The sequence below is a fragment of the Pteropus vampyrus genome, unplaced genomic scaffold, assembly GCF_000151845.1.
Source record: "Pteropus vampyrus isolate Shadow unplaced genomic scaffold, Pvam_2.0 Scaffold272, whole genome shotgun sequence".
NCBI classification, from domain to species: domain Eukaryota; kingdom Metazoa; phylum Chordata; class Mammalia; order Chiroptera; family Pteropodidae; genus Pteropus; species Pteropus vampyrus.
This window is the reverse complement of record NW_011889053.1, coordinates 1,138,097-1,160,362: the sequence shown is the minus strand read 5'-3', so window position 1 is coordinate 1,160,362 and position 22,266 is coordinate 1,138,097. Positions and strand designations below refer to the sequence as shown.

Sequence of the window (22,266 nt, the reverse complement as noted above, 5' to 3'; positions counted from 1 at the left end):
AAATTTTGCCAAAAAAAGTGTATTTCTGATAAGTATCATGAGGTGCAGGAAGCCGCCCCGTCTGCCTTCTGAATGGCAGTGGGCTGGAGAGGGATGGCGGCAGCATCTGTCTCGTGCACATGGGGAGTTTTGCAGTTCAGCCTCCTGCTCGCCACAGCTGTTTCAGCCCGGCCTGCCCCAACCTGGGACCGGGATTGGGGCATTCCTGCTGTGTGGCTGTCGGTGGCTGTTACTAGCCCGTGTGCACAGAGACACGGGGCTTCTCTTAGGCCTGTGAAGGCACAGACAGGGCTGGCCGGGAGCCACAGGTCGTCCACCGGCCTTCAGGTGCGCTTACAACGTGGGCCGTTCCTGCGCGAGGGCAGGATGCTGTGGCTGTGAGGTAAACGAGTCTTAACGGGGACAGTGTGGAAGCCCGTGGCCGAGCCCAGGAAATCTTCAGAGAGGAGTTAACATCGTAAGCCATCACACACCTTTTGAAAGCAGAGTATAAATTACAAACTTGGAGAATGTCCTTTTCCTCTTGCCAGAGAAGGGAAAAGGCAGCAAAAACATTGTTCTCTTGACAACTGTTCTCAATCTCAGGCTCAGGCGCCAGAACAAACAGTGACATTATACGAAGACGAAGAGTACCCAGTCCACATGGCGCTGGTGCAGAGGGGGCTTGCAGACCGGGACGATTGAGGTAGGTATGGCTTGCTCATGGCTGTGGTCAGCACAGGGCCTGGGATCAACAGCTGCTGTTGCTGGAGGGCCCGGAGCAGCACTTGTGGCTCCCTTCACTTCTCAGGGGAATGACAAAAAGCACAACAAGAATCTCCCGGTTTCTTCTTCACAAGCCCTGTCACCCACCACGTACCAGTATGGAAGAGGGTCCATACATGGGAGGAGGCGGGGATGGCTCTGTGGCTTCATGGCGCTGGGCACTTACAGGGCTGAGGCCAGCAGTGGGACGTGGGCGCTGGCTCACTTCAGTCCGGAATGCCTGCCCTGCTGTTTGAATGTCAGTGTCCTAGTAACTGCCCAGTCGCCTCAGTGACAAGCGACTAAGCAGCTAGATTTGAACACTGATGTCAGGCAGAGGTCTAGAGTGACATGCACTTTGTTCTCAGGTGCGCTGCGTGGGACATCTGCTGCAGCCCAGAACGTTTTCTGTTGCACTGGACCAGTTCAGGCTCGTTTTCCCTGACTTTGTTCTGCAGTAATGCTGGTCCTTTTTTTTTTCCCCCTTACATGTTGAACTATTAGAGATTGTTTGAAAAACAGTTAATAAATATTTGCTTTCAAATATTTTGTTTTACTGTAATTTTGAAATGAAATATTGAGACCCATAAAAAATAACCGTCTTAGTTCATTTTGTGACTAATGTACACTCACCTTGAGAGACAAGACATTGGCATGGCCGTAGGCACCTGTGGTCCCTGCCTTGGCCATTTCCCCCGCAGAGGTGAGCACGACATCTGTGTCTGCAGCCATAAGCAAGAAGCAGTGCTGCTCTGTGTTCAGAAATGTGCAGTATCATAATTACCTTTTTTCTATTAATTTCTACTGCTGACCCGTACTGGGATGCATAGCTGTTTTACTGACTTTCACAGCTGTACCTACCTGTGCACACGTCCTTTCTGGTGCTAGGTGTCCAGGTGGCACCACATCCTCCTCAGTCTGTGTCGTTCTGTAGGAGCCCTTGTGGGGGCGGGGGGAGGGGTGATCCTGGGACATGTGCTGAGTGGTGCGAGGTCCTTTCCAGAGGTGGCTTCAGCAGTTCACTCCAGCGCCAGTAGTCAGAGCCCTCTGCCAGCATGTGCTGTGGCCAGACCATCATTTGCAGTATGTGACACTAGTCTGAGGAGGCACCTTATCATTTTGATGTGCCATCAGTCACTGCTTAGTACTTTGTCACTCGTGTGCTGCTTGTTCCCATCCTTCGTCCATTTTTCTGTCGAGTTGTCATTCATCCTGGGCGCTAACCCTGTCGGGTGTCTCTTGGTCTGTGGCTCATTTATTTTATTGCATCTTTGGACAAACAGAAACTTCTCATTTACCAACCTTTTAAGGTTTATGCTTTGACTCCTTTAAAAATTCCTCTCCTCCCCCCAGGTGATACTATATAACTCATTATTTTCTTTGGAAAGTTATAAATTTTTTTCCTATTCAGTTATTAAATCCAGAGAAGTGATTTGCCCTTCGTCCAAGGGCATCTTGCTTCCGTCAACAGCCGTCTCACAGTCTGGCCAGCTGCTTCCTGGGCACTTCTCCTGTTACGTCACCCTCGCCCTATCTGCGAGTTCACCTGTACTCGTAGCAGGGACTCTTCCTGTACGGCCTGACTCGTCTTCGTCCACTAACTTCCCACCTGAGGAACCTCTAGTGGCTCAGCGCTTTGCCTTCGGCACCGCTCTGACTGGTAAGCCACCCTCCTCGAGCAGACCCCCCGTGCGCCTGCTATGGGCAACGTCCCTGGGGAGCCTGCGTGACACAGAGCTCCTCACACTCGCTCTATGAGGCTCTCTGGCCAGTGCAGGTGCCACTTACCATCTTTAAAGTTTTACAGTTTATAACAAAGGAATGCTTTCAACTGCAGAAAGACAAGAGTGAGTGAATTCAAACTGAAAGCATTTCAAAGATTCTAAAAAGCTATAAATTTTATTTTATAATCCAAGTGTAATCTTTGCCATTCACACACACACACACACACACACACACACACACAGTAAATATAAATTAAACCACAGAATCCACAAGAAGTGTTATTTCTGATAAGTATCATGAGGTGCAGGAAGCCGCCCCGTCTGCCTTCTGAATGGCAGTGGGCTGGAGAGGGATGGCGGCAGCATCTGTCTCGTGCACATGGGGAGTTTTGCAGTTCAGCCTCCTGCTCGCCACAGCTGTTTCAGCCCGGCCTGCCCCGACCTGGGACCGGGATTGGGGCATTCCTGCTGTGTGGCTGTCGGTGGCTGTTACTAGCCCATGTGCACAGAGACACGGGGCTTCTCTTAGGCCTGTGAAGGCACAGACAGGGCTGGCAGGGAGCCACAGGTCGTCCACCAGCCTTCAGGTGCGCTTACAACGTGGGCCGTTCCTGCGCGAGGGCAGGATGCTGTGGCTGTGAGGTAAACGAGTCTTAACGGGGACAGTGTGGAAGCCCGTGGCCGAGCCCAGGAAATCTTCAGAGAGGAGTTAACATCGTAAGCCATCACACACCTTTTGAAAGCAGAGTATAAATTACAAACTTGGAGAATGTCCTTTTCCTCTTGCCAGAGAAGGGAAAAGGCAGCAAAAACATTGTTCTCTTGACAACTGTTCTCAATCTCAGGCTCAGGCGCCAGAACAAACAGTGACATTATACGAAGACGAAGAGTACCCAGTCCACATGGCGCTGGTGCAGAGGGGGCTTGCAGACCGGGACGATTGAGGTAGGTATGGCTTGCTCATGGCTGTGGTCAGCACAGGGCCTGGGATCAACAGCTGCTGTTGCTGGAGGGCCCGGAGCAGCACTTGTGGCTCCCTTCACTTCTCAGGGGAATGACAAAAAGCACAACAAGAATCTCCCGGTTTCTTCTTCACAAGCCCTGTCACCCACCACGTACCAGTATGGAAGAGGGTCCATACATGGGAGGAGGCGGGGATGGCTCTGTGGCTTCATGGCGCTGGGCACTTACAGGGCTGAGGCCAGCAGTGGGACGTGGGCGCTGGCTCACTTCAGTCCGGAATGCCTGCCCTGCTGTTTGAATGTCAGTGTCCTAGTAACTGCCCAGTCGCCTCAGTGACAAGCGACTAAGCAGCTAGATTTGAACACTGATGTCAGGCAGAGGTCTAGAGTGACATGCACTTTGTTCTCAGGTGCGCTGCGTGGGACATCTGCTGCAGCCCAGAACGTTTTCTGTTGCACTGGACCAGTTCAGGCTCGTTTTCCCTGACTTTGTTCTGCAGTAATGCTGGTCCTTTTTTTTTTCCCCCTTACATGTTGAACTATTAGAGATTGTTTGAAAAACAGTTAATAAATATTTGCTTTCAAATATTTTGTTTTACTGTAATTTTGAAATGAAATATTGAGACCCATAAAAAATAACCGTCTTAGTTCATTTTGTGACTAATGTACACTCACCTTGAGAGACAAGACATTGGCATGGCCGTAGGCACCTGTGGTCCCTGCCTTGGCCATTTCCCCCGCAGAGGTGAGCACGACATCTGTGTCTGCAGCCATAAGCAAGAAGCAGTGCTGCTCTGTGTTCAGAAATGTGCAGTATCATAATTACCTTTTTTCTATTAATTTCTACTGCTGACCCGTACTGGGATGCATAGCTGTTTTACTGACTTTCACAGCTGTACCTACCTGTGCACACGTCCTTTCTGGTGCTAGGTGTCCAGGTGGCACCACATCCTCCTCAGTCTGTGTCGTTCTGTAGGAGCCCTTGTGGGGGCGGGGGGAGGGGTGATCCTGGGACATGTGCTGAGTGGTGCGAGGTCCTTTCCAGAGGTGGCTTCAGCAGTTCACTCCAGCGCCAGTAGTCAGAGCCCTCTGCCAGCATGTGCTGTGGCCAGACCATCATTTGCAGTATGTGACACTAGTCTGAGGAGGCACCTTATCATTTTGATGTGCCATCAGTCACTGCTTAGTACTTTGTCACTCGTGTGCTGCTTGTTCCCATCCTTCGTCCATTTTTCTGTCGAGTTGTCATTCATCCTGGGCGCTAACCCTGTCGGGTGTCTCTTGGTCTGTGGCTCATTTATTTTATTGCATCTTTGGACAAACAGAAACTTCTCATTTACCAACCTTTTAAGGTTTATGCTTTGACTCCTTTAAAAATTCCTCTCCTCCCCCCAGGTGATACTATATAACTCATTATTTTCTTTGGAAAGTTATAAATTTTTTTCCTATTCAGTTATTAAATCCAGAGAAGTGATTTGCCCTTCGTCCAAGGGCATCTTGCTTCCGTCAACAGCCGTCTCACAGTCTGGCCAGCTGCTTCCTGGGCACTTCTCCTGTTACGTCACCCTCGCCCTATCTGCGAGTTCACCTGTACTCGTAGCAGGGACTCTTCCTGTACGGCCTGACTCGTCTTCGTCCACTAACTTCCCACCTGAGGAACCTCTAGTGGCTCAGCGCTTTGCCTTCGGCACCGCTCTGACTGGTAAGCCACCCTCCTCGAGCAGACCCCCCGTGCGCCTGCTATGGGCAACGTCCCTGGGGAGCCTGCGTGACACAGAGCTCCTCACACTCGCTCTATGAGGCTCTCTGGCCAGTGCAGGTGCCACTTACCATCTTTAAAGTTTTACAGTTTATAACAAAGGAATGCTTTCAACTGCAGAAAGACAAGAGTGAGTGAATTCAAACTGAAAGCATTTCAAAGATTCTAAAAAGCTATAAATTTTATTTTATAATCCAAGTGTAATCTTTGCCATTCACACACACACACACACACACACACACACACACAGTAAATATAAATTAAACCACAGAATCCACAAGAAGTGTACATTTTTAACAAGAAAATCAAGTTAGTGTTGCTCCATGATCACACACTGGGGTCCTATACGTTCGTGTCCAGCAGCACGTTGCCATCCTTGTCCTTGACGCGCATCCGGCCAGACGTGTACTTTGTTTCCTGGTGGCCGTTTGCATACACAGTCTTAACAGTGCCATCCGGGTACTCCCGCCTCTTGAACTGGGCTGTATGGACTTCTCTCTGGCCATTACTGAACTCTATGATTTTGTTACCATCTCTGTAAATTTTAAAAAATAATTTCTTTAAAAACACGAAATAACAGGAAGACTATTTAAAAGTAGCCTTTGATTTGGGCAGTTATTCTTCTCGAGCCTCCCTCGGTCCCTCTCTGTGCACACCTTCTTTGCAAATTCTTTCCGGTGTTTTCTGCTCAGATTGTTTCAGTGATCAGATCAGCACTTACATGTACCCATAAAAAGCTTTTTAAAAATAAATTTATGCTTTCACCACAAAATGCTCAGGTTTACATGTGTTCTACTAAAAAGAAAAATGGGTGCTGTATTAAAATACAGCTTTCAGCTTTGACCCTTATTCTGTTCATTAAGTTAAAAACACCTGAGTGCTCGCTCCGCGTCAGGCCGGAGAAGGGGCATAGTCACACCTGACGCCTGCTGTGGAGCAGGAACCGGAAACCGCGCCAAGCTGCCTGCCTGCATGTCAGGACCGTCACACTGAGCATCCCACATGGGGACATGAGCAGAGACGGAAAAAGACTGGCCATGAGTTAGGACCTGAAGATGGAGAGATGAGCAGAGTTGTTCGTGTTATTTTCTCTACTTTTTATTGCAGAAAGCTGTAATAAGCACCAAACAGTTCCAGGTGTGAAGGGAAAAGCGCTGTTGTGACCGTGAGAATTTCCTGCATTATTTGAACTCGAGTTTTTACTTTTGGGGATGGGGACAAATTTATATCATGAAATTCCAGTGAGTTAAATGTATCTATGTCGTCTTAGTTGTATTCCGGTTAATGGTGCTTCACTTTCACACTCTAGGAGAGCACAGTGAAAACTAAAATAGGACACCAATCTGACCCGCCCTCCAGCAGTTTTAATTAAAAAGATGACGTAAGATGCTCACTGTTGTAGACTGAAAAAGTCATGTAAAGAGGTCTCTAATTTCTAGAAATGTGACAGAGGATAAAGAGAGGGCGCTGCTCTTAAAGAATGGGGGGGGCGGGGGGCGGTTAGGCAGTTGAGATGCTTCTCAGGCTGGGACAGGGAGACCAAGAAAATGAAAGCAGAAGCAGGAAGGAGCGAGTCTGACCTCTGCCATTGCTAGGGTACTCTTAAAAACCGACAGGGCAGCTTTTCCTTCCGTGTGTCTCATTATTTTCCAGTTTCTAAGCAAACACTTGCCACCCGCCTATCTTGCCTGTTGTGTGGCCTCCCTGTAAGTCTCAACGCTACAGACTAACTACATATTACAGTCTGTTTATCTCAAGCTAGTTCTGATTCCAAACTGCCAAAAACATGTCTCACCCACTCTGCAAGTGTCTTTGCTCACTTCTAAACTCATTGAAGTTTTGCACAACTTAGCTATTTTAAGATTTAAAAGCTCAAGTGGTAATAGGGGCTGAGCGACATGGACAGGATGGAGCAGGCGCCTCACCGCTGGGTGCGGACGACCGTGCCATCAGGGAAGGCGCTCTCCTCCTGCCCATCGGCAAACACGTGCTTCACGGTCCGGTCCGGAAATGTGATTTCTTTTCTCCCGTCTGGGAAGTGTTTTTCTGTTTAAAAAGGTGACTATAAGTATCATATTTTTAAAGGGAAGGAAGAATGTCATAAAGAGGGGGCAGAGCAAATGTCTACCTATCTGTCCGCTTGAGAAATGCAGGACCTCCAGTCCTCCTGGGAACGTCGTGTGGGTGGTCTGGGCGGCCGCGTAGTAGTAGATCTGTGAAGACACAAAGTCACTGCCTTTCCCTTGGAGGTGTCTGCACCACGACAGAACCGGCCCCGAGGAAACCTACCACTCTCTGGTCTGGCAGCACCTGCTTCACGTCGCCATTGAAGAAGGTCACTGTGACAGTCTTCCCGTCTGCACTCACTTCCTTGCGAGTTCCATTTGGAAACAATATAACACGGCACCCACTCTCATAAACCTTTTCTACCTGCAAAAAACAAGGTCATTGCTACGTAAGGTTTCCTCCTGAGACCATGTGACAGATAGCCCTAATTCTCTTCCTAATTGCCTACTTTGAAATTTTTCATAGTGAAGAGTTAAACACTCTCTCGAAAGGAGAGAAGTTAATAAACCTATGATAATCAACTTCAAGTGTCAACACATCACCATTCCTGTCACTCCAAAACAAACTTTTCGGTGGACTTTTTTTTATAAAGCAAGCGGCAGGCGTCCCTCACCTGTAAACAACGTCAGCGGAGATCTGTAATAAAAGGCTTTTCACTAAGCTATCAAGTCATTACCACCATCACATCATGCCCATCCATATTTCCCTTACATTCAAAGTTCATCTGAGGCAGGATCAAAACAAGGTCCACACATAACACTTGGATACTGTGCCTCTTAAATCTCAATTTTTAAGTCATCTCCTGTTCTGTTTTTAATGCCTATTGCTTGTTGAAGGAACTGGGTCACTGAGCATAGCTTCCCGCTTTCTGGATGGGCTCACAGCTTCCCCACCCTGGTCCCTTTAGCACGTTCTCACGGCCCCTGCATTTTCTAAGAGACCAAGAGTCAGATCCAGGTGCTCCACTAACTTCCAGCTGAATTATTCTGACGGGAATACTTCTAGGTGCTGCTGTGAGCTGCATATGGCCACGTGCTCTGCAGCACAGTGTGCGGCATCTTCCTGGCCTCCAGCAGACCATGTCAGTTCCGCCTGACACCCTCGATCCTCCACCTGTGGCTTCACGAATCACTGGTGACTCCTGCCTGGATCTGTGACTTCATCAGAGGTCACAATCTGCTGATTCCCTAATTTTCTCATTCTCATTCCATTAACTGGAATTCTAAAAAAGAAAAGCTGTCCTCATCACTAGCAGGGAACTCTGGCCTTATTTCAATTAAAATGGATCCGATTAGGGTATTTGGCAAAGTAAGTTTTCAACAAACCTGAGGAAAGATGTCCTCGTCACCTCCCCGGTACACAGCTGTTTACACCCCTTCCCTCCTCATCCCGCTCCCTGGGCACAAGAAGGAAACCCCGCAGGCTGGCTGGCCTCACCCTGCGGCTTTTACAAAGTACCCACGTGGCATGACCAGGGCCTTGGGCTGTGTGTGGGGCACTCCTAGGAGTCTGGGGAGGCAGGCCTGGCCACACCCAGGCGCACCATTCAGAAGCCACCGACGGCCTTAAAGATTGGTTATGTTAGAATCAGGAGCTTCGACTCTGTTTTAACCCATGTTCAGTCTTTATAGTATTATTTTAATTCTAACCTTTCCGTCAGGATGACTGATTTCTCCCTGAATCTCTTCTTTTTCTTCTTTTTCATCCTCTTTATATTCAGGGTCTGGCAAGCCCACTGGTTCAGGAGGCTCCCTGGGTGAGGCTGGCTGTAAGGACAAGAGGCTCTCAGCTGTCCTAAAGGATATTTCAAGCAGCTAAAACCTACCCTCATTTTCAAAATCCAGATTCTACTATTACAGGATTCTATGACTACTGTTCAGTGTTATATGTAACACAATTTCGATGCTAAGTAAAAACCCTCCTTTATAAATAAATGGTTTAAGAACTTAAGTCAGGTATCTGGTCAATTTCAAGCCGAAATAATCTATGTTTGAAAATAAAAAATACAGAGAGGTTTACTTGTCTCTTGTCCGAACTGCATAAATCACGAGGCGGCACAGACTTGGGTCTTTGAGATGGATTGCCTGTCAGAAATGTAATTGTCAGAGTTAGCTTTACTATTCAATTGAAAGTTTAAAATTTACTTAATATTATAGTCGAACATTTCCTTAGTTCATATCCCTTTGTGAACTGCTGATCTCTGGCCATTAAGGAAGTCTTAATAATTCCCTTTCCTAGTTTGTAGGAGTTCATCACGTAACTTCAGACATTTATTCAGGTACTTGAGTCCTGAGTGACCAAGAAAGAAAAAGATAGGACCTGTTTCTGAGCGTTCACCAGCAGGAGGAGAACACCGGTGTTCAACTAGCCTCACAAGGCAGACCCTTAGGTGCTGTGGGGACCATCCCCAGAGACCAGGTCTGGGCGTCCAAGAACACATACAGAGTCTGCCTTAAAGCCTTAATTGGGATTTAATTACAATCTGGACCTAATGGCTACGGTCTAAAGTTTTTTGATCATGATCAACACACCAGTCATGTGCTGTATTGGTGACACAATATAAAATAAGCGTGCACACACGCCACCACCACCACCAAATTGAGGCGAATTTTTACAATACAGAAGTTCTAATATTTTCTTCCTATACACCAAAAGATCACATAAACACTCGCAAATTTGAAGTGTTTAAAGCAAGTGTCAGGATCTGACTCACATGTTAAAAACTCGAGTGGCTGCTGTCTGCTATGGGGAGAACAGACTAGGGAAGACTAAGAGGCAGAGAGCCCAGTCAGGAGACTGGGAGGCACACAGAAAGGCTCGTGTGGCATCCATGGAGACGGATGATCCACTGCACTGTCAGGTCACTGGGCACAGGTCCCAAACTGCCAAGCGTTAGCAGTGTCCTGCGTTCTACCTGCTGAACTGGTTCAGAAGATGACCACCCACAGCAGAGGCTGCTTTCGGGGTTGACAGGAATGGGGGCGAGGGCAAAAGCAAAGGAATCCAGGAGCACATGGAGGGTCTGGCCAGAGGGGACAGGACGGCAGGCAGTTCTAGGGGTCCCAGGCAGCTCCGGTTCTGATCTGATGAAGAGAAAACCACGCCCTCCACCCGACGGCTGCACACACACACACACACACTACAACCTGAGCTCTAGATCTCACACCCGCCTTCCACAGGAAAGACTAACATCCCCATTGTGTAGGCAAGAAAATCAGGCTGAGAGAGGCTAAAGGACTTGCCAGGGTTGTCAGCCAACCAAGGCGGAGCCGGGGCCGCGCTGCTCAATCCCACTGGCCCAAGGGTCAACCGTGGATTCGGTCCATGGTGGGTGGTCGGCACCCCAACTTCGACACTGTTCAAGGGTCGACCGTACAGAAATAATACAGTTAGAAGAGAGGAAACTAAGATTTAAAAAGGGTTAAAAGCCAGCGACACTATCGGCTGTGTCATCCACACAGGCAGTGTGCGAAGAACGGGTACACCAGAAGAACGGGCGGAGAGGGCAGGCTGCTTCTCAGAGAAATTAAAGTTGTTTTAAAAAGTAAGAGCTGATGACTTCCCCAACCCAGGGAAGGACCTGGACACACAAGTCCACAGCTAAAAGAACACCTACTCTCTCAATGCAGAAAGACCACCCCCAGGACACAGCATAATGAAACTGTCCAAAATCAATGATGAAGACTCTCAGGGGCAGCCAGAGGGGAAGAAGAAACCTACAAGGGCCCCTCTGGCCAACAGCAGCTTCTCGGCAGCTCTCTAAGGCCGAGGGAGGGCAGGACGACATATTCAAAGTGCTGAAAGGGGAGACGCCAGCCAGGAGTACTCTGACACTCTTGCGAAATGGAGAAACAAGGCTACGTGAGTCCTTCACCCCTAGACCGGTCTTGCACGGAGTGCAGAGGAGGGCTTCCAGCTGAAACAGACACGCTAATGGACAACATGAAAACATGCAGAGCGTGGCACACTGGAAAAACTGAAAATTTACATCAGGTACAGAAACTCTACAAAGAACAGAGTATTAAACGCTTACTTATAAAAGCTAAAGAAAAAGCATTAAAAATGACTAGAGCTACTGAAATGTGTTAAAAATAGCATAATAGGTAAACTGGGATGTCACAAACAAAAAGGGAGGAGTAAAGGGGGAGCCTTTAGAGGTGAAGGAAGCTAAGCTGCTAACAAAATGGGCTGTTTTACCTGTCGTATGTCAGCCTCATGGTAACAAGCAGAAATCTATAGATCTGATACATTTAAAAAAGGGAAACGGAGCATACCACCAAACCTCCAATTTACAAAGGCAGGCAAAAACGGAGGGAAAAGAGAAACAGTGGAAATACAAAACAACCAGAAAGCAATCAATAAGATGGCAGTAGTGAGTCCTTACATATCAACAATCATCTAATGCAAATGGACTGGATTCGCCAATCGAAAGGCACAGAATGGTTAAATGGATTTAAAAAAACATGGAAAGCAAAACCATGGATGGGAGGAAACTGCCGTAGTAGTGGGGGACTTCAGTGCCCGCTCTGTGATGGGCAGATCGCCCAGACAGAAAACCAACAAGCAAACAGTGGAACCGAATCAGACTTTAACCAAATGAATTTAACAGACAACAGGACATCCCACCCACCAGCAGCAGAACACACATCCCAGTCAAGTGCACATGGAACACTCTCCAGGACAGACCAGATGACAGACACAAGACAAGTCTCAGCAAATTTTAAAAGATGAAGACATCCCATTTTTTCTGACCACAATGGTATGGAATTAGTAATCAGCAAGAAGAGGAAAGCTGGGAAATCTACACGTATGTGGGAGGTAAACAACACACTTCTGAAAAACCACTGGGTCAGAGAACTCAAAAGGGACATTTTTTTAAATTTTGAAAGAAAGGAAAATGTGAATACACCATACCAACACCTATGGGATGCTGCGACAGTAGGCGTAAGAGGGAATTTTGTAAAGATGTGTATACATACTAAAAAATTAGAAAGATCTCAAAACTAACTTTATACCTCACAGAACTAGAAGAAGAACAAATTAAGCTCAGATTTAGCAGAACAGAGGAAATAATAAAGAGAAGACTGGAAACAAATTGACAGAGACCAGAAAAACGATACAATCAACAAAACTAAGCTGGTTTTCTTAAAAGATAAAACTGACAAACTTTAGCTACAGAAAGAAGACTCAAATATATAAAATTGAAAGAGGAGACAGTACAACGGACACAACACAAACGAGATCAAAAGTGACTACTATGAACAATTAATTACATGGCAACAGACTAGATAACCTGGGAAAAAATGGATACATTCCTATAAACACATAACCTGCCAAGACTGAACCAGGAGGAAACAGAAAATCTGACCATACCGATAAGGAGTTAAAAGACTGAATCGATAATCAAACACCTCCCAATACAGAGAATCCAGAACTGGACAGCTTCACTGGCAAACCCTTTAAAACACTTGACGAATTCATGTCAATCCTCCTCAAACTCTAACAAAAAATTGAAGAGGAGGAACAATTCCAAACTCATTCAGCAAGACCAGCATTGCCCTGACACCAAAGCCAAATAAGGCCACTTCGAGAAAAGAAAACAAGCTTGGCATCCCTGATGAGCACAGGTGCAAAAAATCTCAACGAATCATTAGCAAACCAAACTCAAGAACACATTAAAAGGATCACACACCATGACCGAGTGGGACCTACCTTTGGGATACAAGGATGGCTCAACATACACAAATCGATAAACATAGTACATTAACAGAATGAAAGAAAATCACATGATCATCCCAACAGATGCAGAAAAAGCATTTGATAAAACACAACACCCTTTCATGATAAAAAAAAAAAAAAGACTGAGTATAGAAGGAATGTATGGAGCTCAACATAATAAAGGCCGTATAGGACAAACCCATACCTAACATTACACTCAATGGTGAAAAACTGAAGTTTTCCCTCTAAGATCAGGAACAAGACAAGGATGCCCGCTCTCATCACTTCTATTCAACATAGTACTGGAAATCCTAGCAACAGCAACTAGGCAAGACAAAGAAAAGGTGACCGAACTGGGAAGGATGAAGTAAAATTGTCATTATTGGCAGGTAATGTTATTTTCTATATAGAAAATCCCAAAAACTCAATCAAAAAACTGTTGGAACTAATCAATGGATTAAGTAAAGTTGCAGGATATAAAATCAACATAGGGACATCAGTTGCACTTCTATACACTAAAAAACGAACATTTTAAAAATTAAGAAAAGTATCCCATTCACAATACCATCCAAAATCAAAACTACCCAGAAATAAATTTAGCCAAGGGAATAAACAGAAGATCTATATTACAAAAACTATAAGACTGTGCTGAAATAAATCAAAGAGGCACAAACAAATGGAAAGACCTCATGTTCATGAATCAAAAATTAATAGTTAAAACGTCCATACTACACAAAGCCATCTATAGGTTCAGCGCAACCCCTATAAAATTCCAATGGAAATAGGAGAAACAATTCTAAACTCTGTACAGAACCACAAGACTCTTAATTGCTAAAGCAATCCTGAGAAAGAATAAAGCCAGAGTCATCACAATCCTGACTTCAAACTATACCACAAAGCTACAATGATCCAAATAGCACGGAGCTGGCATAAAGAAGACACGCAGACCTACAGAACTGAACAGAGAGCCCAGAAATCAATCCCCACGTGTACAGTCAACTGATACTCACCAAAGAAGCCACCAACACCCAGCGGAGAAAAGAGTCTTCTACCAACGGGGCTAGGAAAACTGGGTAAATACGTGGAGAACACACCATGCACAAAAATCGACATGAAACGGATCAGACTTAACACCTGATGCCATTAAAATTTCTAAAAGAAAACATAGGCAAGAAGCTCATTAACGTGGGCCTCAATGATTTTTTGGCTATGACACCAAAAGCACCAACAAGATGAAAAGGCAGCCTGCAGAATGAGAGAGAAGTCCTGTGAGCCAGTATCAGACAAGAGGTTAATACCCATCCAAATATATAAAGAACTCATACAGCCCAAAACAACAAAAAAAAATCCAATTAAAAAATGAGCAGAGGAACTGGATCAACATTTTTCCAGAAAAGACATCCAGATGGCCAAGAGGTACACGAAAGAATGCTCAACATCACTAATCGTCAGGGAGATGCATATCGCACTCACAGTGAGATGTCCCCTCGCACCCGTCTGAATGGCCATCATCAAAAAGGTGAGCGGTAACAAGTACCGGCAAGGAGACAGAGAAAAGGGAGCCCTCATGCACTGCTGGCGGGATTGTAAATTGGTGCAACCGCTACGGAAAACACCACGGAGGTTAATAATGGAATGACCTTAATCCCACTTCTCGGAATACACCCAAAGGAAATGAAACAGCCTCTAGAAGAAATCTGCGCTCCCCCATGTTCACTGAAGCGTTCGTTATTCACGGCCACACAGACATGGAAGCAACCTGAGTGCCCATCAATGGATGACTGGGTGAAGATGTGGTACATACACCATGGAATACTACTCACCATAAAAAATAATGGAATCTCACCATTTGTGACAACAAGGATGCTGAGTGAAATAAGTCAGACAGAAAAAGACAAATACCATGTGATCTCACCTACATGTGATATCAATCCTAAAGAACAAAATAAATGAATATCGACAACAAAAAAACCCCAGACAGACCCATAGATACAGAGAACAAACTGGTGGTTGTCAGATGGGACGGGGGTTAGGGGAAGCTGGGTAAAAATGGTAAAGGGAGTAAGAAGTACGAACTGGCAGACTAAACACAGTCACGGGACGTGAAGTACATGCAGCAAAGGGAATGTGGTCAGTAATACTGTAATAACTGGGTGGTTAGTCAGGTGGTTACAGACTAACCAGAGTATCACTTCGTCAATTACGTGTCTAACCACTAAGCTGTACATGTGAAACATAAAAAATATTGAATATCAACTTTAATTGAAAATAAAATAAAAATAAAGCTATAATGAGACGGTTATAGTCTTAGCGGACTGGCAGACACGTACCTCTGACACCACCAAGCACCGACACAGCTGGTGAGAGGAAAACCCTCGGAAAATGTCTTAGCAAGCACTCTTAGACATTCCTCCAGCTACACGGCACCCAGCCCTATGTATGTGCCCTGGAGAAACGAGTGTGTGTACAGAAGTGTGTAAGAACATCCACAGTGTCACTGTTTAACATCCTGAAACTCTGAAAAAATTAACCACCAACAGAAGAATAGCACATTGTAATATAGTCATAATTTTGCAGTGAAAACCATCAACACGACTGGATCCCAGAAATTGGCTAGTGAAGGCTCAAAAACGAGGGACCTTTTTTTTAGGGTGGCACCTGGGAGTAGAAGCTATAAGGAAAAAGAGTGTAACATGATCATGGAAGGCTCAGGTCTGGGTGCTTCTAATCCATTTATCTAGCTGGTGGTTATCCAAGTTTTTCCTTTATAAGTCAAATTGCATATGTTATATCCACTTTTCTAAATTCACAATTTCTAAAACTTCCAGGTAAAGTCCCAGTTGTGAAAACAAAAGCTTGTAGAATAGTACATTCGTGACTGAGAAATACGTCTTAAGAGTCATGAAAAAAGATTGACAAATTCAGCGTAACAAGGAAAAACATGCATATGACAAACACAAACCGAAGAGCTGAACGCAGACTGGGACAAGACACTGGCAGTGCTTCTAACTGACAAACGCTTGGGACACAGAATCATTAACTTCGAAAAAGAGAAACACACCGCACCCCAGAGTTTTCAGTGGGCAAAAGAACTGAACAGCAAGTCACAGAAGAGGACACCGAAGTGCCCGCTGCACACACGCAGATGCCCGTGTGACCTCGCCAGTCGGTGACCAGGGGAATGCAGCTTCAGTTATACTACCCACCACCCCACGCCCATCGGATGAGCCTGACTTGCAGTATCAAGGGCTGGAAAGCAGGTGGCTCATTCTGCCGATGGACAAAGGAACTGGTGAGACAACTGGACTGGCGAGCCCAGGGCGACCTCCCCCTGTGTGGACCTGCTGTGACCATGACGTCCCGCTCCAACAGGTCCCAGAGACGCTCCCCAGCCCGTTCGTTCTGTTGATCAAGTGCCCCGATGGGGCAACAGCTGGCAAGTGTACGTGGGACACACATCACCACCAAGCCGGGAACTAGCGTGGTGACTGAGGAGCACACTGTAGACACACGTAAGTACGAAACGTACCGTACTGATCATGGACACGACACGGTGAGAACGAGAATGAGAATTTGTGCTGTGACGGCAGAAGTCAGGCTGGGGAGCAGGACACACGGGCTTCAACTAGAGTCACAACGTTTTATGTCTTAAGCTGGGTATAAATTCTCTAAGTTCCTGAAATGTTTCCTAAAAAGATCACACAACTCCTTACCTTGTGTGGGCGAAGTGTTTTTCTTGTGTTTTTCTAGCTGGGTTCCTGAAGAATTCTGACTCTTTTGGATTCGAATTGATGAATTCTGTGGTAGGAGAGAACAGAATATGAAACTGGTGTCAGTCTACACAGTAGTACAATGAACAAACTAACAGAACTCAGCATCCGATGAGAATGCATTAAGTTTGCTCATTTGTTGTTTTCATTCATCACTAGGCTAGAGTGAATAAGCTGCTGTGTAGGAATGCACACGCATGCGTGCACGCACACACGCATACATGCAGCCTGTGGAAATGCATTCGTCCCGCAAGTAAAGGCCTGGCAGGCAGCGTAAAACAGAACAGTCTCTGAGACTGTTGGCAGGTGAGCCAGAGGGGAGGGCGGGGCCCCAGGCCCTCGTCTGGCTCCAACGAGCCCCAGGTCTCTCTGGGAAGACCCCTGGAAGCTGTCCCCTCGCAGGGATGGAGCTGTCGCCCTCAGAGCTCAGACCCCAAACCTAGGGCTCAGGTACATGTCCGCCAGGCTCCCATCGCCGCTTCCAACCAAAATCTCTCTCGCCTCCCAAGCCCCAGCACCGTCTCCCCTCCTGCCAGACAAGCGGGTCTGAGGCCGCAGCCTCTGTCCCTGGCCCTCCCTCCGGCCTCGGCCATGCTCTCCCATGGACAGGCTCCAGAGCTGGTCATTACCGTTACCCGCAGCATCAGTAACTCTGAACTCTGCCCTTCAGAGCCCTTGAACCCAGGACGTGGAGCGTTCTACAAACTAATGAGCAGGGTCTACTCAAAAGGCAGTGCTGTTTAATGCTCAAGCATCAGGAGTGAGATGCCACGACTTCTGCAATTACCTGCAGATGGTCCAGCCACCTACCTCCACACGAACACAGCAGAACGGTCACAGTGGCTGAACCAGGCGAGCAGCCAGGTGTCCGTCGCACTGTTCTAGTTCCAGTTTGGGGAACCTGGCTGAGGAGGAGAGCGAGTCCTCCTTCCAGCTGTCACCGTCCCCCAGCTCATCCCTCTAGCACCCTGACCCCACACTGCTCATGGCCGCAGGGCCTGCGATTCACGGGTCCCTGTCTCTGTCCCTCACAGCGTGGAGCCTCAGCCCTTCTCTGCAGCTGAGATTTACAGGCCACTGCCGTCGCTCTCGTCACTCTGCCAACTCTCCTGCCCCTCTCCCTGCAGTGTCCCCGATGTCCGCTCTCCACCGCCCCATACCCAGAAAGCAGAACAGGGAAACGGTGCAAGCCACTGCCCCTTGAACATGAGTCTGTCCTGCGAGGGCCCCCAGCGTACCTGGAAGCAGGCCGGCCCCCTGCCCCACCCCTTCCCCGCCTTGTATGGCCATGGCAGACTTCCTCCCCGTCCTCAAACCCGACTGCCCCTTCCCATCCTCGCTGCCAGCGCTGACCAGTCTTCCCGCTTCCCAGAGGAAGCTGACGCCTCTGGAAGGAACGACCTGCCAGGGGTGCCCGCATCGGTGCTGGGTGCAGCCCGCCATCCATGCCCAAACCCCACCCCACCTGTGACGCTGAAGCAGCCGAGCACCCGGCACCTGTTTATTTTCCTGCCCTAAAGCAGAGGAAACAATGTCCCACACTCAGCCCCTCTCCCCCATCCACTGCAGGCCCCCATGAGGCCCCCACACCATTCTCTCCTGTCCAGTCGGCTTTTATCTGAAACGTACCCCGACTTGAACCCTGCTAACCCAACGGCCGTCAGTCCTTAGCCTCGTCAGCAGCGGCCTGACAGCCACTCTCCTCAAGGGCTTGTCTCCATGTGGCCCGCGGGACGCCACGCCAGCCCCCTTAGTCCTCCAGCCCAGCTGTCCACACTCCTGGAGCCAGCTTGTCAGTCTGGCTCGGACTTGCATCTCCTCACTCCGCACTCAGCCCCATCACCTCTCCCGGCCCAAAGCTTCCCCACGCACGTGACCCCCGACGGCTGGCTCCACTCTGACCTCTGTGACGAGTGGAAACAAGTCCAGCAGATGCCTCGGGCACCGCAAGCCTGCCCGGCCTGCGCCCGGGCTCCTGACACCTGTGCCCGAGAAACCCTTGCTATCTCGTGGCCCCGCGGGGCACATGGGAACGCTGAACTGGGGCACGCTCCTGGGCCCCTTCTTGCGTCGCACCCACACCCCATCCATCAGGAGATCCTGCCCACGGCTCCCCACACAGTGCCGCCCCCTAGGCCAAGCCACAACCAGCTCCGAGCTCCTGCCACGAAGCCCTGTGTTCCTGGCTGTGCCCACAGACAGTTCCGTCCTCGAGCCTCCAGAGGGGGCAAAGGCTGAGGCCCCAAGAGCCCACCCAAACTCTTCAGGCCTAAGGACGCCTGCACCCCACCTCCTTCACGTCCGTCTCGCCCCCTCCTGTGCACCCCACTGACTCTGCTCCCACTTCACTGTCAGTCGTCACATCACACCGTGGACATGTCCTGCACTCTGAGCGAAACCACACAGCAAAAGCCACGTAACACCTGCGAACTGAGGCGAGCGAGCGAGGCTCCCGCAGCGCCGCGTCAACGTCCTCACGGACGGCACTGCCCCAGGACCGGGCACGGCCTCAGGCCCAGGCCTCGGCCGGGCACTGCCCAGAAGCAGCCACCCTGTCTGTCAGTAAGGCCCTCCCTGCCCCTCACCCAACAGTGGCTCCCCCTCCCTGCTTTTTCTCCTCAGTGTGCGTCACTGAGTCACACAGCATGTATTTTATTTATCTTATTTGCAGTCTTCCTCCCCCACTGGGGCATTTAGGTTCCAAGAGGGCGAAGACGTCCGTCACCCTGTTCACCGCATCACCCGCACAGCCCAAAAGCAGCGCCAGGAGAGCGGGGCTGAGACAGGGGTGACCGAGCACCAGTTCCCTGACTGGTACGTGACCACAAACTCTCCCCGGGCCAGTTTTAACCGAGACCATCTGCCCGCTGGGGCGTAATCCCTTTATGAGAATCATCTAAATGAACCTGAAAAGCATCTGCAGAGCAACGCTCACACGTCTGTTTCACTTGTGGTGCAGTACGCAGGACACGTCATTTCGCCCCTGCTCACGTGATCTACTCCACATCGCAGCAGTCACCTGCCATGCGGCCGTCAGCGGCCTCCAGCCCCAGAGCTCACCTTGTCTGGCAGCACCGAGACTGTCCCCATGCACCATGAGCCCCTCGTTCTGTCCCTGCAGCACTGGCACCCACCCTTCCTCTGTCTCTACAGATCCGACTGCTCACATATTTAATACGCCCACTGAGGTGACAAAGCCGCTGTCCCCAAACCTACCACGGACCCCTCTTTCTTCGCGGCAGTCCCGCACTGGCCCGCCTTGCTGCTGCTCTCGGTGGCCTCTGCTCTCTTCCAGGCGTCTAGTCGGAATCTTTCCATCACTTTTATTTCTTCCCGGAGGTCTGTGTTCTCTTTGACCAACATCTCTATCTGGCTTCTAAGACGGCCATGTGTACTTGACCATTTTGCTTCCTTTCTTTTCATATCTTCCTGTAAGTCGGCCACCTGCTGTTTCAAAGCCTTCAAAAACATTTTAAAAAGCGTTACTAAAATTAAAGCAATAGAAGAGACACGTCAACGAAACAACGACTGGCCCAGGACAGAGAGCAGAAAAAGGAAGGCTAGTCTCTCCCATTCTGGTTCCACTGGCTTTTTCGGGGAAGAGGAAAAAGTTCAGGCCAGAGCCTCACCCCACACTATCGACAGAACCAACAGGCGTCAGGACAGGAAGAGGCAGGCACCACGCGGACGTCCTCTGCAACGACACGGCCGTGTCGTAATGAAAGCCTAAACTAGACACTACTTGAAGCAGAAGAGACAAATGGGCAATATTGGTGAAGATTCCTAGAAATTCATTACTAACTGACGACGAGTTGAGGTGAAAGGAAGCATAAAAGATTCAAATTCAAAACCAGCAGCCCTAAAAACCGATTCTATTTGGAATTTGTAAGAAACAAGGTTTAGGAAAACGAGTTGTTTTAGACGGACTAAATGACATAAGTGAAGCTCCCAGAAATCTCTAGAAGCAATCTGAACGGCACAGACAATTTACTGTGCAACATGCTGAGGGGTCAGAGACGCCAGACCCGCACAGAAGATAGTCTGGCCGGGACTGAAGCTGGGGCTCTTGGCATAGAAACCACATTTAAACCACGAAACTGGATGTGATCGGCCGGTGAGGGGAAAGCCCAGGGCGTCAGGTGTCCTGAGTCAAAGGAAGAAATCATGTGGCGAGGAGCCAGGCACGTGGCGAGGAGCCAGGTCCCATGTGCCCTGAGAGGTGGCCAGCAGGAGGCCGCAAGGGAGGGGCTGGACCGCTACCAGAACAGCGGCCTAACGAGAGCGCATTAGCAGGACACGCCATCTGCAGACGACGAAGCTTCGGGGAGCTTCTGCAAAGCGGCAAACAGGGCTCTGGCTGACGGACATGTGGTTAAGTCTCAGGAGTAACTGCAAGCGCGGACCAGCCAGGGGAGGACGCGGGGCAGGGATGCAGGAGCCGGGCCGCTCCAGGCCTAAGAGGGCCTTGCCTGTGGGCGCGGACAGGCCCCCCAACGAAAGGGCCAGACTGAGCACTCAGGCTCACGTGCCACAGGCAGCAGGAGGGCGGGACCCACAGCAGGTTCTCAGCCGAACGGGACACAGGGCCTTCAGGGGAGGGGAGGGCGGGGTGCAGTGAGAAGAGGGGGAAGTACCATGGGTCCTGGGGGGAGGGGACGGGGAGGCCTCTGCGGTCCGTGCTCTCGACTTTGAAGTGAGCCTGCCCCCCAGGAAAGCTTTCCTCCAGCGAGTTAGGTATCATGGGTGCACAGATGGAGCAGGTAGGAGGAGCCAAAGCATAGTGGCTTGAGTAAAGGGAGCAGAGAATACGTTAGAGTAACGGTTATAACTCTGGGGTTTAAGGACGTGAGAGGGTAGATCTGAAGGTCCTAAGGGGACCAAAAGACTACTGGGGTCACAAGAATAGGAGGAGTGACAAAAATCTTTCGGGGTCACAAAAGACTAGGAAATAGGGTTTAAAATGAGAGCATGGATCCGTGAGCGTTACTAAGGGGAGGAGGGGCTCCTGGCCTTAAGCTGTCGGGGGCACCCCCAAAGACAGCTTGCCGAGGCTTCCACCGCCAAGACCAGGAAGTCAGACCAACAGACAGAAATGAAAGGCACCTGCTCGACAGAGCAAACACGACCAACACACAGAGAGGGACAGAAGGGCCGCGCAAAGGGTCCGCCTGCCAGGGACAGCAGGAGACCTGCGAGGGAGGAAGAGCCCTGTGACAAAGGGCCTGAATGCCACACTACAGAGTCCGCACTGAGCCCAAGACGAAGCCACCTGAAGGGCTGTGAACAGGAGACGTCAGGTGTCACGAGGGAAGACCAGCCCGGCAGCAAAGGGGGACGGACGTGGGGAGGGACAAGGGCCGCAGAGCTGAGGCTGCACCCAGCGCAGGGCAGAAGCACAGGTCAGACGGGAGAAGGGCCATGGAAGGAAAGGTCAGGACACAGACGTCCTCGGGACGAGAGGCCAGAGGAACCTGCGGGTTCACGCAACCTGGACGCGGTGAGGCCCAGGCTTCCACCCCAAC

At 49.2% G+C, this 22,266-nt stretch overlaps 2 protein-coding genes across 7 annotated transcripts in view; one reads left to right on the top strand and one right to left on the bottom strand.

Annotated features, from left to right (window-relative positions):
- The window catches only part of RNF17 (ring finger protein 17), a 79,362-nt gene extending 77,663 nt beyond the window's left edge, over nt 1-1,699 (top strand). Inside the window, exons 35-36 of the mRNA XM_011375476.2 lie at nt 586-685; nt 1,113-1,699. Coding sequence (XP_011373778.1) covers nt 586-684 — 99 coding nt within the window. The 3' untranslated portion in view covers nt 685; nt 1,113-1,699. The remainder of the gene's footprint in view (nt 1-585; nt 686-1,112) is intronic.
- A 2,920-nt stretch (nt 1,700-4,619) lies between these two features.
- Nucleotides 4,620-22,266, bottom strand: part of CENPJ (centromere protein J) — a 39,523-nt gene continuing 21,876 nt past the window's right edge. For 4 of the 6 annotated variants that reach the window (XM_011375473.2, XM_011375471.2, XM_011375469.2 and 1 more), the window contains exons 10-17: nt 19,961-20,203; nt 16,688-16,772; nt 9,276-9,340; nt 8,906-9,022; nt 7,479-7,619; nt 7,318-7,402; nt 7,115-7,235; nt 4,620-5,724 (exon numbers count right to left, since the gene is read on the bottom strand). In XM_011375473.2, the coding sequence (XP_011373775.1) occupies nt 5,532-5,724; nt 7,115-7,235; nt 7,318-7,402; nt 7,479-7,619; nt 8,906-9,022; nt 9,276-9,340; nt 16,688-16,772; nt 19,961-20,203 (1,050 nt within the window). In that variant the 3' untranslated portion in view covers nt 4,620-5,531. The remainder of the gene's footprint in view (nt 5,725-7,114; nt 7,236-7,317; nt 7,403-7,478; nt 7,620-8,905; nt 9,023-9,275; nt 9,341-16,687; nt 16,773-19,960; nt 20,204-22,266) is intronic. The other 2 variants (XM_011375475.2, XM_011375474.2) reach the window with 2 other exon arrangements.